The following is a 15507-nucleotide window of genomic DNA, read 5'->3' as shown; positions in this document are numbered from 1 at the left end:
TAGTACATGAGTAAATAATGGTGAGTTAAGAAAAGCTCAGAATTCTTGTGGGTAATTCACTAATACCAGGTCCCCTTTCCCTGACCTTGTGGTGAACAGGGTCCTCTGTTTCCATCCCAGCCAGGTCTCCTATGTCCCACTCTGCATCTGGTCTCCTGTTAACATCTTGACCCTCTGAATTCATGGCTCCATCTCTGCCCATATTTCATCCTCCCTCCCCAACAACCAGCTCCTCTGTTGTCCCCTGGCCATCTCTACCTCTTGGGCCCACCACCTTTCTCCCTCTTTCAGCCCTTTATTTCATGAGTTGCACAATCTACCTCTTAGTTCCTTCTTACAGCTCTTCACCATCATCCTGACAATCCATAAACAGCCATTTGCATCTTTTGAATACTTTTATGATAAGACCCCATGTCTGGGTGAGGGCCTGTCTGCATCTTCCATCTCATATGGAAAACCCATAAACAAAAAATTACCCACTAAGGGGCTGAAGAGATGGCTCAGCAATTAAGAACACTTGTTCTTGCAAAGGACCCTGTTTCAATTTCTAGCACCCACATGGTGGCTAATGAACATCCATAACTCCAATTCCAGGGTACCTGACTCCCTCTTCCGGCTTCTTCAGGGCATTGCATGCATGTGTTGCACCTACATATGTGCAGGCAAAACACTCATATACATAAAATAAAAATAATAAATAATTTTAAAAAATCACCCAGGAAGGCTGTGTAGCCAGAGCCCACCTAGCCAGGACTTCCACACTGTCCAGGGATACCCCTCCTTCCAAAACCTCCTGCTACTGAAACTGAGAAGCAAACTGCCTCCAGAGACAATCAGGAAGCACTTTCCCAAGTGCCAAAGCAATCTTCTCCAGCAGTCATTCAGAGAAGCCTGTGAAGTTCAGGAATATCCTATTTCTATGGATGGAATCACTGATTGCTTCTTCCCAGTAAGCACAGTGCTGTGGGCTCAGAAATCCAATGGGATCATGTTTCATTTATTTTAAGATCAGAGACCTAGGATCAAGCTCATACAACACAACTCCATGGGCGGTGTTGGTCTGTTTAGATGCACACAGCTAAGACGGATAGTGGTCTAACCTCCTCCATGTTTATTTATGTGCTTTGCACAGAACTGAAGATGTGAGGGAGAATGTGGTGGCCATTCTGCTCAGCATCCTGGTTTCCCTCCTGGGCTTTCTGACACTGAATCGTGGCTTCTGCAGAGACCTGTGGGTCTTGCTCTTCTGCTTGGTCATGGCCAGCTGCCAGTACTCCCTGCTCAAGGTAAGAGCCCGCCCCCTTCTTACCACTTGTGTGTGCTCTCCCTAGAGTATCCTTGCAATCATGAGGTGACCCAGGCCCTCTGCTTTGTGTTTTAGAGTGTTCAGCCTGACCCTGCTTCACCAGTACATGTAAGTGTCCAAATGCAGGCCAGTAGCTTATCTTATCTGCTTGCCTTGAAAATGGGAGATGCCAGAGTCTATTAAAGGCCATATCTGCATCTGTGTCCATCTTTTGACCCTGGGAACAGAAGCATCAGGTGGAGACGCGAGTGCATGGCACCTAGTTCTGGCTGGATCTGAGCACATGGTGTGCTGGCAGTGAAAGACTCAACAGCCTGATGGGATGGTCTGCTGACTCTGCTGTGAGGCTGCCAGACTTTGTTTCCCAGTTACCCACTTGACTGTTTGATGCTGAGCATGATGCCAGTCCTCTCTATGCCTCAGTGTCCGTGTGTGTATATAAAGCTGAGAAAATGTATCTGGGGACTGAATAATGCATGCAGCATGCTTAGAACACTGGCCTTCACCTAGCATTGCTCCATGGATGTTAGCTCAGTAGTATCACTTACATAGGCATGAATCGTTCTTATTTTAAAACTTGTTACATATATTTTTAAATAAATTATGGTAATTTTGCCATGTATACATTGCGAGATGATTACGCAGAGTTAATTAATCTACCCCTTACTTCACATACTTTTTTTTTCTTTCTGGTGAGAATATTAGCAATTTACTCTTCTCTCAATTTTCAAGTACATAATGCATTATCATTGACTGTTGTCAGTGTACTTTGTAGTGTGTACTACGTAATAGATCTGCAAAGCTCACTGAGCCTGTGTGCCTGACACTGTACATCCCACCAACACCTCCTCATCCTCCCTCCTTCCCTGACACCCAGCACTCTGCTGTTTGTATCTGTGAGGTGGGACTTTGTTAATTCCCTACAGAGTGAATTTATGTGTTTTTTTTTTCTTTTTTTGTCTTCATGTGCCTGGCTTATTTCTTTTAGGGTAGTGCTCTCGAGGTTCATCCATGTTTACAAATGAAATGATGACCATCTTTTGAAAGACAAAATGGTATTCCATTTGTGTGCATGTATATACATACCACATTGTTTAAAACCGTTCTGAAAGAAATTGGCACAACATAGGAGCCCTGATCACAGAACATCTGGTTCCCCTGAACATCCAGTACTATATTGGGGACTTCCTCTTTCCCCCTCCCTGGGTATTGAGAGGGGCCACATGAATGAGTCCCTTGAAAAACCAAAAGAATGGCCGAAAATAAACCTCCCCTGCAGCCCCTGTCTCGCACCAGCTGCCCCCCCAATCCTTGTAGCTGCTACCCCATATGTAAGATTCTGACCAGCCCCTATGCCCCTTGCAGTAGTCGCCATCCTGTGAGAAGGCTGCTGCACCCTGTGTTAATAAACAGTCTAGTTTGTTGAGGTCATATGTGGTCACATTCTTTCTCTACTATTGTTCCTGTATTCTGCACTCAAAACCTAACACATTCATCTATCAGCATATGCATGGGTAGGTGCCTATATTAGTTACTTTTATGTTGCTTTAAGAAAACACCAAGACCAAAAGCAATTTAAGGAAGAAGGAGCTTAGTTTGACTTACAGTTCCAGAGAGGTGGAGCCTATCATGGCCATAGGAACAGGAAGCTGGCTGATCCTATTTCATCTGTACACAGAAAACAGAGAGAGAAAGCAGGAAGTGGGTGGGACTATAAGCCCTCAAAGCCCACCACCAGTGACATGCTTCCTCGGGCAAGTCTCCACCTCCTAAAGGTTCCATAACCTCCCCAAACAGCACCACCTATTGGGAACCAAGTGTTCAAATGCATGAGTCTATGGGGGACATTTCTCATTCCAACCACCACGGGCTATGTCCTGGCTATTGTTAGTAGTGCCTCAGTGAGCACAGGAATGCAGATGTGATTCATGTTCTGTTTTCCCATCCTTTGAAGGGAGACCCAGAAGTAGGATTGATGGAGTCCACAGTAGTCTGTTTGTTATATGTGTATGTGTGTGTCTGTCAGTGTGTGTTGTGTGTATATGCCACATGTATGAGGGTACCTACAGAGACCAGAAGAGTATGTAGAATCCCCTAGATCTGGAATTAGAGGCAGTTGTGAGTGCCAGATGTGGGTGCTGAGAACTGAACTCAGATCCTCTGGAAGAGAAGCAAAAGTGCCTGTCGAACCATATATTCTGTTCTTTTTTATTTTGTTTTGTTTTGTTTTTGGTTAATGTGGTGTGTGTGTGTGTGTGTGTGTGTGTGTGCATACCTGGACAGGTGCACATGCCACAGCTTGTGTGTAGAGATCAGAGGACAATCTCCATGCCCATCCTTGCTTCCCACTTTTTTTAAGGCAAGGTCTCTGTTACTTTTCCACTCCATCTGCCAAGCTAATTTCTGGGGACTCTCCTGTCTCATCACCTATAAGAACACCAGGGGTGCCAGTACCCCCTTCTATTCATTGGTCTTTTATCTGGGTTCTGAGGATTCAAACTCAGGTCTTCAAGCTTGCAGAGCAGGCACTTTACAAGCATCACTAGCAGGTGTGAGCTCACCTTCTGCCGTGCTTCTCCTTTTCATTTCTCCACATTCTATGAAGTTGGTCTCCTTTCACTACCCATGTTCAAGGGCACTGTTACCTTTATCTGGGTAACACAGAGGCTGGTTTTCAGGAGAGACTCTGCCCACTCCAAAATATTCAGCATCCTTTGACCAGCTCCTGAGCACATGTGATTTCCCCTAGCCCTGTACCCCGGAGGCCACGGGTCCTGGCAGTTTAGTAACTATCCTGCAGGCACCCAGACACAGCTCAGTGCTTTTGCCCTCCTTATTCTCCCTGCCTGTGCCTAGCCCAGTTATCCTCCCTGCGAGTGGCATAGTAAACCCATGTGGACCCCAAACGCTTCCCCAATGAGAGAAAGTCGTATCTTCCCTCTGTTGTACACTTAAAAAAATCATATCCAGGGTTTCAGGCCAGTTTTTAATCTGTGTTGGCTTGGCTCATAGTAACTAAGAAAACCATGTAATTAGATGATCAGGCACAGCACATGCCATCTTGCTAAAGTCCTCTGTTCCCCATAATTGGTTTACCTATGATACGTCTTCTTTTCTCCTGTTGTCTAAATGTCAAGGTAAGTAGCAGCAGTGCAATTAGGGTGCTAAGATGCAGTGTTGGGATCATACTGGGAACCTGGGGCATGTGGAAGTCATGCAGTGTGAAGTTCTTCTGACACCCACCTCTGGTGCCCCATCACCTCCTCCCTTCTACATACACCTCAGTGTCATTTGTAATCTGGGTGACTTGGGGAAGGGGTGTTGTTACATGCTATCAAACATTCCTTTCCTTGGGGCTGGGGAGACAGTAAAGTGACTGCCGTGCAAATGTCAGGACCTGAGTTCAAGCTCCAGAACCTATGTAAATATCAGGAAGGAGCACGCATTTGTAATCCTAGTGGTATCGGTGCAGAGTTAGGAGGAATTCTGAAGCTCACTGGACTGAATCAAGAGCTCCGGTTTCAGTGAGAGACCCCGTCTCAAAAAAATAAGGTGGACAGGCATGGTGTCATTTACCTTTAGTCCCAGTGCACTGGAGGCAGAGGCAGGAGTTTTGAGGCCAACTTGATCTACACAGTGAGTTCCAGGCCAGCTGGGGCTACAGGGAGACCCTGTCTCAAAAATCAAAAGAAAACAGGAAGGAAGGAAGGAAAGGAAGGAAGGAAGGAAGGAAGGAAGGAAGGAAGGAAGGAAGGAAGGAAGGAAGGGAGGGAGGGAGGGAGGGAAAGAGGGCAATGGAATTGTGGAATTGAGGAAGTCACATGATGTCAACCTTTGGCCTCCATACACATGCACACGTGTGTACCTGAATGCACATATGCACACACCCATACAGACATACATACTTACACACATAACACATACACAATTCCTTTTCTGCATATACTTTCAAAAGTAATACAAAACATGCTAGTACAATGGGGTGTATGTTGGGGGGCATCAGTAAAGCCACAGGTTTCTGGAAGATTTGAGGTGTCATTACTGTGACCCCCACATTGCTGGGCTGAACCAAAGTCATATTGTCTGGTTCCCACAGGATCAACCTTTATCTTTCTCACTGTCAGAGAAAGCCATGGTCAGACATCTGCCCATGTTCACTGCAGTACTAAATCCCTTGCACAGATTCCTGAGTAGATTCAGCCCCGATTTAGCTGCTTTGTCTCCAGCGGCTCTGATAAAGAAGATATATTTCCAGAACAAGAGCCAGCAAAGAATTCACATCTTGTAAATCTATGTGCAGCCCATAAGATTGAAAAACCAACAAAAATCAATTAGGGGGAAAGTCTACTTTGCAATTCATGAGCTATCTTGAGCGTCAAAAGCAAGCAGGTGACTGTTGACTTAGTCCACGAGTCGGTGGTCTCGCTAGAGAATTCTTCTTTCTTTTTCTGGATCTTCCAAACTGCTCTGTGAACAGCATGCTACAGACCTTGATGGTAGGAAGGGCTGATGGGAAACATACATAAGTTGGAGGTTGGGGTCCAGGCATCTGCCACCAGGAGGCTTCCAGCTGTGTTTCCCACTGTGTAAGTTAAGGTGAAAACCAGATGGTGGAGCCAAATGAATTTTTAAGAGACGACAAGCAGGCTTTATCTGGTGTAGAGAGCAGAATTTTTCTATTGAAAAACTTTAAAAAATCAGTCCTTGGGGGTTTGATGACTGGTTCATATGTGAACTCAACAACAAGAGAGTGTGGGAATTTCATTAGGAAGTGTTCTCAGTAGTCAAGGTATGTATGTACGCTGACTTTTGTGCTGTGAATAAACAAGGCACGTAGAGTGGCTTTGGGACCCAAAACACAGGAAGGAAGAAGGGGCTGATGCATGATCACAGGAGAAGGCAAGCTCTTGGTAAGGATACTGTTTTCCTTTGTGAATCATTGATACAGAGGATGCATTCCCATCACTGATAAAGTTCTACCTGGAAGATGCAAGAGGGCATATCATACTATTCAAGACCAAGATGTTCTATTCCTAGATAATGCATTTTAAACTTTTTAAATGTACATATGTGTATGTGTTCATGTGTACATATGTATGTGAGTACATATGCATGTGTGTATGCATGCATGTGGAACTGGGAAGATAACTTCAGCTGTCATCTTCAGAAATGACATCCACTTCTGTGACTGGGTCACTCACAGTCACATTTTGTTGCTGTGATAGAACACCATGACCAAAAGTGACTTATAGAAGAATTTATTTTCGCTTATGGTTCCAGAGTGAAGTGGGGTTCCACAATGTCAGGGAGGCATGGCAGCAAGTAGCCAGAGCAGGAAGCTGGGTGATCACGTTTCATTACACAGGAAGTCAACAGAGCAAACAGAAAGTTGGGAATACTATAAACCCTCAAAGCCCACCCCCAGTGACATTTCCTCCAGCAAGGCTCCATGTTCTCCAGCAAGGTTCCATATTCTCCTCAAACAGTGCCACCAACTGGGGGACAGATGTCCAAATACTAGAGACTTTGGAGGACATTTCTCATTCAAACCACAAACTCCCTGTCCTGGAGCTTGCCAAGGAAGCTAGGCTGTCTCTTCAGTGAGCCCCGGGGATCCAACTGTGTGATGGCTCATCCTGGGTGTCAACTTGACTGGATCTTGGATTAACTGACATGAGAGAGATCTTCTTGATTGGATCATCCAAAGCTGGAAGACACACCCTAAATGTGGGTGTTAACGTCTCACAGTAGCCCATATTAAAGGCCATGACAGAGAAGAATGCCAGGCTTCTTGCTGCTTGCCTGCTCTCTTGCTGGTGAGTTCGTCTTGCTGCCGTAGACTGAGACTAGCTGGTCTTTTGGAATTTGTCAGACCTTCAGCACAAGATTGGGACTGCTGAGACATCCAGCCTTGTGGACTGAGCGACTACGGATTCTCAGCCTCTCCAGTGTGGTGCAGCCATTATTGGACTACTACTCCATCCTGTGAGCTAGACTGAGTGACTATGGATTTTAATCCTCCCCATTGTGGTACAGCCATTGGTGGACTGCTTGGACTCTATCCTGTGAGCTAAGCTGATAAGTCTCTATACATATATGTTCATTCTACCTGTTCTGTTTCTTTGGAGAACCCTGACTAATACAGATTGTGGTACATCATGCTGGATAGCTTTAGTGTCAACTCGACACACCTGGGTTGAGGGAGCCTCAGTTGGGGAATTGCTTCTATTGGACTGGCCTGTGGCCATGTCTGAGGGGCATCTTCTTGATGAGTGATGTGCCACCCCTGGACAGGTGGGCCAGGAGAGCAAGCCAGTAAGCAGCATTCCTCCATGGCCTGTGCTCCAGCTCCTGCCTCCAGGATCCTGCCCTGAGTTCCTACCTTGGGTTCCCGGATGAACTGTGACCTGGAATATGTAAGCTAAATAAACCCTTTCCTCCCCAAGTTGATATTGGTCAGAGTGTTTTGTCACAGCAATGTGTACAAGACTAGGACAAACTGTCTCTGCTTTCCCCAAATGGGATCACAAGCACACCACCATACCCAACATTTTGAACTCTCTTCCTCCTACTTGCAAGGCTAGCACTTTAGTGACTGATCCCCCTCCCCAGCCCATTAACCCTTTGAAGAAAGGAAGAATCAGAGCAAGTGATAACTATTTGTTTTCTAAACCATGTCAGGTTGAGGAAACGTCTGTGTGTGGATGGTATGCCACACAGTTATTGATACCTGATAATTTGCTGTCCTGCTGTTTAGATTTCACTTTGGTTTTGGCTTCATTATTTTCTAATACACAGAAAGTATTCTCATGCTCATTAATCTGTGACCTACTTGAATTTCAAAGAAAATTCCCTATGCTTGCAAATATTTTTCAAGACTAAGCCTGGTCTTAGAACCAAACACAGCCTGTCTCTATAACAGATACTGTGTCTTCTTCCTATTTTAAGATGCTCTTAGAATAGGATCATTTCTATTCTGGAAGAAATGGCAATTTAAATTGTCTTTCTAAATATAGCATGTTCAAGGCAGTGACTAAAAAATACCACCCAACTGAGACCACAGCACTTTACCCTCTGCCTTGTATATTCATGAATTGCAAAGCCCAGTCTCCCCCTGGTTCACTGTTTTTGCTTTCTTGAATCTTATGCATTGATATTTGAAATGCGAAAGCTTTGCTAGCTCTTGCCCCAGAAAGCATGATGTCATACCCTTTCCTTAATTAAAAATGATTTAAAAATGAATGTTTGTGTGTATCTATCTACTTATCTATACACACACATACACGCACACACACATATATGTGTATGTATAAAGAGAGAGAGGCTGCATGATGTGTGTGCAGTGCATGTCTCAAGGTCAATCTTTATGTCATTGTGTGGGATCAAACTGTGGTCACCAGGCTTGGATGGCAAGCACATTTACCTGCTGTGCCATCTCATAAGCCCTTTTCCTCAGCCACTGGAGAAGAATAAAAGGTGATTCTATTTTGTTGTTGTTGTTGTTGTTGTTGTTTTCTTCACTATATAGCACTGGCTAGCCTGGAAGTCCCTGTGTAGGCAGACTGGGCTTGAGCTCACAGAGTTCCGCCTGCCTCTGTCTCCTGAGTGCTAGGATTAATGGCATGTATTGCCATTCTGGGATGTTTCTACTTCTTATACAAATAGTGGAAGACTAAAATGAGGTCTGGGAAGGCTTTTGTTCCTCTCGGATGTAAAGTACTGTCAACAGTTGTATTAGTCAGGGTTCTCCAAAGAAACAGAAACAGTAGAATGAATGAATATATATATATATATCAGATAAGCTCACAGGATAGAGTCTGAGTAGTCCAACAATGGCTGCACCACACTACAGAGGCTGAGACTCTGGTAGTTGGTCAGTTCATGAGGCTGCATGTCTCAGTAGTCCCAATCTGGTGCTCAAGGTCTGATGAATTCCAGGAGATCTGCTAGTCTTCAGTCTACAGAAGCAAGACAAACTCACCAGTGAGAGAGAAGGCAAACAGCAAAAAGCAAGCACTCGCTTGTGCCATGGCCTTTTATACGGGCTGCCATCAGAAGGTAACACCCACATTTAGGGTGTGTCTTTCAGCTTCAGATAATCCTTCAGTCAAGAAGGTCTCTCTCATTTCAGTTAATCCCAGATCCAGTCAAGATGGCACCTAGGATTAGCCATCACAACAGTCAAAATAGCAAGTTTCTTAAACAAAGAGACTGTTCCATTGGATTTCACTAAGACATGCAACGTGGTCTCCATGGATTTTGGCCTGTATCACCTAGCTTCCTAATATTAGGGAATTGAAGTCCACAACTCATAATTCTCTTTCTTTTGATAGAGAAGCCCAAGTTAGTCATGCAGAATAAATTCAGGTTTCAATGAGTTTTGCACCTGAAAGGAACAAGGCTGAAGGGAAGTCTCAGTATTGGGGAAAACACTGAATTAGATACCAACTTCCTCCAAGGTGGTAATTAAAATCTTAGGTAAATCTTGTTGGAACTGAAAGCACAGCATTCTTCATGATGTTCTCATTCTGCTTTGACAAAATAAGCATCAGACATTATTGTTGCTTGTTTTCCTTTTATCTTCCTGGCATTTCATGTGCATGACTACAGCAGGGGAGGAGGGGTGTCTATGGTCAGTTGTATGATGCAAGTTCTCAATGGTGTGTCTCTTGTCAATGAATCAAAATAAAAGGTACAACTCAAAAATTGTCTTTGTTTTCTAGGGACACAACCAAATCATAGCCTATAGCAGACCAGTGTATTTCTGTGTGCTGTGTGGTCTTATCTTACTTCTTGATGCGGGGGCCAAGGCCAGGCCCCCTCCCAGCTACGTCGTGTATGGCCTGAAGTTCTTCTCCCCAGAGTCCTTGCAGTCAGTCAGGGACCACTTAATAGGTGAGTGTGTTTCAGGATCAGGGGAGGAGTCTTGGGAAGGGAAGGCATGACTCCCCTTTATCTTTGAGTCCATAGGCTGAGTCTATAGACGTCTATAGACAACTAGGAGCTCATTCTAACAATGATTGTGTGTGTGTGTGTGTGTGTGTGTGTGTGTGTGTGTCTGCCAGAGAATAGCCTCAGCTCTTGTTTCTTAGGTATTACCTACTTTGGTTTGGTTTGTTTGTTTGTTTGTGACAGAGTCTCTCACTGACCTGAAGTTTGCCCAGTGTGCTGGTTTGTTTTTGTCAAGTTGATACAAACTAGAGTCAGAGAAGAGGTAACATCAGTTGAGGAATTTCTCCTCCTCCCAAGGACCTGCCAACTGTGGTGAAGTCAGAGTTAAGATAGAGATGTTCTATCATGACAGAATGGACTTTTGAGTACTATTACATCTTAGGATTTTAATTTAGTACTGTCAGTCACTGTATTGTTTTGTGAATAGCAGTGTTGGAGTCCAGAATCTCAAGACCACACAAGGAGCTGGGTTTTAAAGGCAGAAAGGACACAAAAGGATCTGAAAAGGCATCTGTCTAATCCTGCCTTCTCCCTTGATTGTGTCCCCTCCGGTACCGTTCCCCCATCATGAGTGTGGACCAGTGATTTTAGTTCCAACTCTTACAGGGGTGTGTACTGTGACCCCGAGCCCTAGTGGCTGTGGCTCCTGTTCCCCTCTTCCTTGAAGGCTGTGATGTGTTCTTTCTCCACCACCCTTGACCATGGTAGTTAGCACTGGCTCCTTTCCCTCCTCCTGCCACAGGGGAGGCAGAGGCCCACCTGGCTTCTCACCACTGACCTCTTGTACTTGACTTGGTGCCTGGTGTCCACAGGCACCAGATAAGCCTAAGTGGGATGGAGGAAGGGAGGAATACGGAGGCGCTCTTTAAGTGGTCTAGAATTAATGTGCGCAGAAGCCTTCGGAATGCTTCCCACTCACAAATCAGGGAAGGCTCCACTTGACCCTTGGAATTGACCTTCTTAAGAAGCAGATAATTGTAGGAAGTGACCTGAGGCTGCTGGGTATGATGGCACACACGTGTAATCCCAGCACTTGGCAGGTTGGGGCAGGAGGATCCAGGGGGTCAAGGTTGCTATAACTTAAATAGCAAGGTGGAAGCTAGTCAGAATTTCTTGAAACCCTGTCTCAAAAAATGAAACAAAAAACAGACAAAGGGGCTAGGAAGATGGCTCAGTGGTTAAAATACTTGCAAGGAAGACTGAGGAAATGTAGTTAAATGCCAGCTCAGTGTGGCGCCCAACTCTAATTCCAGCCTAGAAACGTAGAGCCAGGATCCCCAGAGCAAGCTGACTGGCGAGACTAGTCATATGGGTGAGCTCTGGGTAGAGAGGAGAAAGTAAAAAGGGAAAGGGGAAAGAAAGAGGGGAAGGAAGGGAAGGAGAGGGAAGGAAGACAGACTTGGAGGAAGCAAAGCATGACATACATTCCCTTTTTCAAATTGATTTTCATGCCTTGGTCCTGTGCACCCACTTCCTATTTTTCTTTAATTTGCTACCCCAGGCCAGCTCTGTGAACTCCTGCATTTCCTGACATGGCCTACTTACCTGGGCATGAGACATTACTGATGCTAAACAGGCAACAGAAGGCGCTTGACTGCTTGTTCAGCAGTACCCTGTATGTGGCATAGACACTGGCCCTGCACACTGCCCTTTTATTTTTGTTAAGGTCAGTTCTTCCAGGGCATGGACAGACATGGAATATAGTTTTTCTACCTTCATCCCTGGAATTTCATTTCTGTTTTTAAACCATTCTAATACATATTATCTGTACCACCACAGTGACAAGTTTTTGTTTTTGTTTTTTAAGGTAATAACCCAGAAAGCTGACTAGGTATATTTTCAGTTCAGATAAATGGAAAGAAAAGAAAGAAAAAGAACAACAGCAAATCCTGAGGTCGAAGGTATTAAATGTGCTAATTTGCACTGCTCAGTAAAGCTCCTGCAGTGTACTAAGAATATATGGGAAAAAACGAGTGGCGGCTCATAAGATCCTTGTGGAAGAGAAGGTGATTCAAGGCCATTGATGCTTTGTGGAAACTTTTCCTGGAGTGTGAGGGACCTTGGGAGGGATGTAACTGCCCCCATTGTCACACCCAGGGACTAGCAAGGAGAGTAGGAGAAAAGTAAGAAAAGGAAAGATTAGCAGAAGAGAAAAGGCGTGTGCTAGTTTCCAGGGCTGTGAGGACACTGCATGGATGCACAGCCTGGGAGCTGAAGGCCAAGACGAAGGTGCCAGCAGGCCTGGAGGCCCCTCTCCTCACCTTGTAGAGGACATCTCCCCTCTGGGGTGTCACATCTCTGTGCCTACCTGTCTCTGGAACCAAATTACCTTTTTCATTGTTATTGTTGTCTTCTTAAAATTTATTTATTTATTATTGTATGTATATAGTATGCGTGTGTGTGTGTGTGTGTGTGTGTGTGTGTGTGTGTACCCATTCCATGGTATAAGCATGGCGGTCAGAGGACAATTTATTGCAGTCAGTTCTCTCCTTCCACCATGGGTTTTAGGGGTCAAACTCAGGTAGTCAGGCTTGGAGAGAAAGGGCTTTTACCCTCTGATCCATTTTGCCATCCCTTGTGTTTTTTGTTTGTTTTGGTTTTGAAACAGGGTCTCACCAGGTAACCCAGGCTGGCCTTCAACTTGTGCCCCTCCTCTTACCTCAACCTCCTGAGTGCTGGGGTTACAGTCATGCACCGTTATGCCTAGTTACATAAGCTGCAGGGAATCAAACCCATGGCTTCATGCATGCACGGTTCTACTGGTAGAACCACACCTGGCCCAGATTTCCCCTCTTTATAAGGAGATTCTTCACATTGGTTTAGGGCCGCAAGGGACCTTGAGACTCTTGTCTTGACTTCATCACCTGCAAAGGTCTGTAACAATGAGACCACAGAGGCAGGGCCCAGGGTTAGGAGTTCAGCATCTTTTGGAGGGTGACACAATACACCCAGAGCAAGGATCACCCAGTAAAAGGACAAGAGAGAGAAGCAAGAGCTAAGTGTATATAACACAGAGTGGCACCGTTGACTTTGGGACTCTTTTGGAGCCAAGAGGAACTGTTCCTCTCTGGGCTGCAACCAGAACAGGCCTTCAGCCTTTGCATGGGAGGAGGAGTAGAGGGAGATAAGGAGAAGACAGGTCCAAGAGTTTGAGCCTGCTGCTCAAGGAGAGCCTGACTAGCCTGGGCTGCCTCCCTAGTGGGAGGAGTCACTTCCCCAATCAATGGGTAGGAAAATATAGGAATGACTTTTACAATATGGACAAATGACCTTTGTCTAACCTTGCAATCAAAATGTTAATCTTTTTTAGGCCTCTTTGTAATGGAAACAAGCTCACTGAGCCATATACTCTTCTAGAGACCTGGACATATGGCCTTAATTCCTTGCCTGGACCCCAAATAATATATAAATGTGTGTCTGTAGGTTTTAACTATCAGAGCACTGAAAACAATGATTATCACATTGAAAAAAATGAGAGAAGTAGGTAACATCTGTTTATAGTTGTGTTATGTTGGTCTACGTCTAGGGATCAGAAAGGGCTAAATTCTCTGATAAGGTACGTATCCAACTTTTCCTCCCCATTTCATGCTGGATATACTGTTTCAATAAAAGAATGAATGAAGACTTTATTTGAGAGCACAATCCTAAAAAAATTCTGAAGGAATGGATTCTCAGCAGTTTGGGTCCTCTATTGGCCTTAAAATGGATGCGAAGTATAAGGCTGTTTTTATTAAGGCATGGCCAGTAATGTGGTGTCAAGTAGTAAACACCACAGGAAAGGTGGCAATACTGTTTGTCATTGGGAGGAGCAGCTCAGAGGCAAGAAGAGAAGTCCAGATGGCAGATGATAGAAGGAGGAGAGACTAAGGTGGATGTAAGGTAGATAAAGGAGATAGGTGCCTCAAGGGTAATAGATGAATAGGTAGATAGATGATGGATGGATGGATGGATGGATGGATGGTGGATAGATATAGAAGGATAGATAGATAGATAGATAGATTAGATAGATAGATAGATAGATAGATAGATAGATAGATAGATAGATAGATTAGTTCGTGGTACTGGACCTAGCTTATACAGGGAAGTGCGCTATGATTGATCTACATCTTCAATTCCCTGGTAACTATTTACTTTGAGATAGGGCCTCAGTAAGTTGCCAAGGCTGGCCTTGAACTCACTTTGTATCTCAAACTGGCCCGGAACTTGCAATCCTCCTCCCTCAGTCTCCTGAGTATCTGGATTACAGGCCTGCACTACCGAGATGAGGATAAAATTTTTCTGTGAGCTCTTTTACTAAGACTTATATTCTTTCTTTCTTTCTTTCTCTCTCTCTCTCTCTCTTTCTTTCTTTCTTTCTTTCTTTTTTTTTCTTTCTTCTCTCTCTCTCTTTCTTTCTCCTTATCGCCCTTTTCCCCTTCATCCCCTACACGCATACCACACATACTATGCACACACATACACACACCACACACACACACACACCCCACACAATCTTGGTGTCCCTCCTTCCCTGCTTCCCCTTCATACACACCACACATACACACATATACACACACATGCATACACAGACACACACACCATCCCACACAAACGCACACACACCACACACATACACATAGACACACATACACATGCACAGGCACACATACGCATGCACACACACACATAGACACCACACATACACACATACACACATATACACATATACACACATGCACACACACCACATACACATACACATAGACACACACACATACACACCACACATACACATATGCACACAGGCACACATGCACACACACATAAGCATACAGACACATACAGACATTCACACATACACATACACCACACACACAAAAACACACATAGACACACATAAACACATACACACACATTAAAAACAAGTATAGATACACAAACACACATACACAAACACACACATACACACACACACACACACACACAAGAACTGATCCACACTTATACTATACAGTGTCACTTGCTTTTCTTCCACCTGTAATGAATCATTTCTGTCACACACTGAATCTATAGGCATTTGTGCCTATGGCAAAGTTGTTCTGATGTGGGAGGTGGTGTGTGGTACGTGGGAGGTGGTGTGACTTTGTACATCTCCCCAGTGGTGCTGCCCTCTTGGACCCAGCACACCACCACAGCCGCTGCCATTCTGAGTTCATTCCAAGCTCCCTGACTGTGAGGAGAGCCTCATGGTGACTCCATCTACCCTTGAG

At 44.7% G+C, this 15507-nt stretch overlaps 1 protein-coding gene across 3 annotated transcripts in view; it reads left to right on the top strand.

The window, feature by feature from the left end:
- The window catches only part of Pcnx2 (pecanex 2), a 237929-nt gene that overhangs the window by 82810 nt on the left and 139612 nt on the right, over window positions 1–15507 (top strand). For all 3 annotated transcript variants that reach the window (XM_008845820.3, XM_008845819.3, XM_008845818.3), the window contains 3 exons: window positions 1133–1286; window positions 1382–1414; window positions 10030–10201. In XM_008845820.3, the coding sequence (XP_008844042.1) occupies window positions 1133–1286; window positions 1382–1414; window positions 10030–10201 (359 nt within the window). The remainder of the gene's footprint in view (window positions 1–1132; window positions 1287–1381; window positions 1415–10029; window positions 10202–15507) is intronic.

Source organism: Nannospalax galili, unplaced genomic scaffold, assembly GCF_000622305.1.
Source record: "Nannospalax galili isolate Female #2095 unplaced genomic scaffold, S.galili_v1.0 scaffold702, whole genome shotgun sequence".
NCBI lineage: Eukaryota > Metazoa > Chordata > Mammalia > Rodentia > Spalacidae > Nannospalax > Nannospalax galili.
The sequence above is the reverse complement of the archived record's forward strand: the minus strand, read 5'-3'. Positions and strand labels throughout refer to the sequence as shown.